At 39.5% G+C, this 3,188-nt stretch overlaps 1 protein-coding gene across 1 annotated transcript in view; it reads left to right on the top strand.

The window, feature by feature from the left end:
• RNF125 (ring finger protein 125) overlaps positions 1–2,463 on the top strand; it is a 50,942-nt gene extending 48,479 nt beyond the window's left edge. Inside the window, exon 6 of the mRNA XM_006150567.3 lies at positions 1,648–2,463. Coding sequence (XP_006150629.1) covers positions 1,648–1,734 — 87 coding nt within the window. The 3' untranslated portion in view covers positions 1,735–2,463. The remainder of the gene's footprint in view (positions 1–1,647) is intronic.
• Positions 2,464–3,188: the final 725 nt, after the last annotated feature.

Here is a 3,188-nt window from a genome sequence, read left to right as displayed (position 1 = left end):
TTCTGTCGGTGTCTTTTTTTTTTTTTTTTTTTTTTGCTTTTAATTTGCTATTGGGTGCATATGCTCATGAGAGAAAGATAGAGAGGGAGAGAGGGAAAGTGAGAATGCACCCCCTAAGGTGAATGACCAGCTACTATCCCTTTTTCTCCCTTCTCCTCTCAGGATTTTGGGCATGCACGCACATGTGTCCAGTGTGTTTTTCAAGTCTCTGTTTCTAGCACTTGAACCGTGTAGTTCAGGTACTAGCACGTCACCCCGATTGGCCCTGCTGACATAAAATTTTGAAAACCGTTTTGGGACCAGCAGTTAGCATAATGGCTATGTCGCTGGGCTCCCATGTAGCCGACCACAGTTCGAGTCCCGGACCCGGTGGCTTAAACTCAAGCTGGGCACATGTGCGTGTGTGCCCAAGATCCCAAGAGGAGAATAGAGGAGAAAGGATTGCGGCATGGCCATCCCCCCTGGGGGGGGATTTCTAGCTTTCTGTCTCTCTGTCTCTGTCTTTGTGCCAACTGCTTGCGCCCTATAGCAAAAACCTTTCCAAAAAAAGAAGAAAACCATTTTGATAGATAGGGAGGCAAGGAGAAAGAAAGTTTTATTTTCAACAGTTTTTATAGAAATAGATATTCAGTATTACTGGCTGGTACATCCTATGGGGGTATCTCAACTTTATATTACATTTTTTGCTTATTTGTGAGCACATGCATACACATGTAAGAGAAAGAGATAGAAAGAGAGAGAGAGCGAGGGAGGGAGAGAGAGAGAGAGATGAGCATGCTTTGCAGGGTCTGGTCATGCCATGATCTCCTTCCTGCAGTCCTCCAGGCTGTCAGATCTTGGGCGATCACACACACACCCAGCGTGTCTCAGGCTAACTAGGCTGGAGATTTCAACTGTGGTCACCATCTGGGATCCCTCTGCTCTCAGAGCAGCACATCACCGTAGTGCCGCAGAGCCAGCCCCGTGTTATATGTGTAAGAGGAACATAGCATTCTGGATAGGATTTGTCATGCTGGCTAAAATGGTTAATTTAATCAGATACAAATCTTTAAATTCCAACATAAGACTATTTTATTATGACACTAACTAATTCATTGATACGTACTAACATGAAATAGAACATATCCTATCCCTGGGCCTACTCTGTGGCCTGTTGACCAGCTGGAGTCCCCACATAGTTGAAATCCCAGCGGCTTAAGAAACACTCTGGATGTGTGTGTGACCATGCCCAAAATCCCAAAGGAGGGAAAAAGAGAAGGAATTGCAGCTTGACCATTCCCCGTGGGGTGCTTTTTCCTCTCCATTTCTGTCTGTCTCTCTCTGGTGAATTCACACACCTGCTAGCAAAACAAACAAACAAACAAAAACAAAAACAAAAAACAAAAACAAGAACAAAAAAAACCACAAATAAATAAAAAGAAAGAAAGAAAAAAGAGAGAGAGAGAGGAAGGAAGGAAAGAAATATACTAGCTCCAATGCAAAAGTCCTAGACCTAAAAAGTATGTGACAGTCTTTGTAGACCCTTGGAAAAGACACTTAACTTGGCTTTCGTTTCTTGTAAAGTGAAGGCATTTCATCTGCCTCACACTCCCGTTTCTGAAACAATATTGACTCTGTGTATTTCTAATTCCTTTCTTTTTATTGTAGGATTTTAATATAATTGAGGAAGCCCTTATCCGAAGAGTCTTAGACCGGTCACTTCTTGAATATGTGAATAACTCAAACACCACGTAATTGTATTAAAAAGAAGCTAAAGGGGGGACTACTTAATCACACCGTTTAAAATGCTGCTTGAATAATTGGAAAGAAATTGTCAACATTTGATGGACACAAGTGTTCAACACAGTTATATCTTTGTCCAAAATTATTGTAATACTGCATTTAAAAACTGCTTTCTTTTTGATGGTTTAAATGTTTTACATTTTTGATTTTCTTAGACATTTAACAACATAAAGCAGTCGCCATTGGTCATTAATATTTGGAATAGAGATAGCCTGGGTATGTGGATTGGAGGATCTCTATTTACAAATTGGATGACAATGTGTGTAGCTGTATATTAATAATTTTCATCACGTTTTGGCAAGATAACCAATCTTCATTCTATGTAAAAAGATGGAGTGTGAAACAAAGTGCAGACATTCAAGGAAATATGAAATCTGTTCCAATACTTTGGTTCTAAACTCTAAGAGGATAATGTGAGTAATCTTGTATGGGAGGAAAAGAAGATTTTGGAAGGCAACAAAATCCATATAACCAAATTGTATTATCTAATACTGTAACAAAATAAATGTGCTAGAAATGTATAATTAAGTTTTTGATTTTTTTATAACTATGCACACGTGAGAATTTACTGTTATTTTAAAAAATATTTGTAGCTTATTATTTAGATAATCTTTCTATAATATAGGCAATTTCTTAAGAACCATTCACTGATATTTACAATAAAAGTTGTCACATCCATAATTTTTAGTGGAAAACCCTAAGGGCTTTGATTTTTTAAAAAAATTTTAATCTTTTGATGGGCCAGTTGGTGGCATGGTGGACTTCCACATGGCTAAATGTGGTTCGAGTCCCGGACCTGACGGCTTGCTTTCTCACTTCCATTCTCTCTGCCTCCTTTTCTTTTTCTCTGGTGAGCATGTGTGCAAATGAAAAATACTACCAATACTACTAAAAATAATGAAAATTGTAAGACACAAAAACTGAAAACCAGACATGAAATTTATAGTTTAATGTATTATTATAAGGAAATAATCTTTTAGAACTCTGTCATTCACCCATGTCCTCTTTGTGTCTAACCGGTCACAATTACAGTCTGACAAAAGTGACCACTGCACTGATTTCAACAAGTACTTCCTTGTATTTCTTTATTATTTTGTCACCCAAGAACATATCTATTTTGGGAACCAGCAGTTAGCGTAATGGCTATGTCGCTGGATTCCCACGTAGTCGACCGCGGTTCACGTCCTGGACTCGGTGGCTTAGAACTCACGCCGGGCGCGTGTGCGTGCATGCCCAAGATCCTGAGAGGAGAATGGAGGAGAAGGGATTGCGGCGTGACCATCCCCCCTGGGGGGTGATTTCTCGCTTTCTGTCTCTATGTCTCTCTCTGTCTGTCTGGCGAGCACACGCGCCCTATAGCAAAAACCTCTCAAAAAAAAAAAAAGAACATATCTATTTTGATTTTA

This window comes from Tupaia chinensis, unplaced genomic scaffold (genome assembly GCF_000334495.1).
Source record: "Tupaia chinensis unplaced genomic scaffold, TupChi_1.0 Scaffold000290_1, whole genome shotgun sequence".
Lineage (NCBI taxonomy): Eukaryota > Metazoa > Chordata > Mammalia > Scandentia > Tupaiidae > Tupaia > Tupaia belangeri.
Note: the sequence above shows the minus strand (reverse complement) of the source record. Positions and strands in the feature narration are given on the sequence as shown.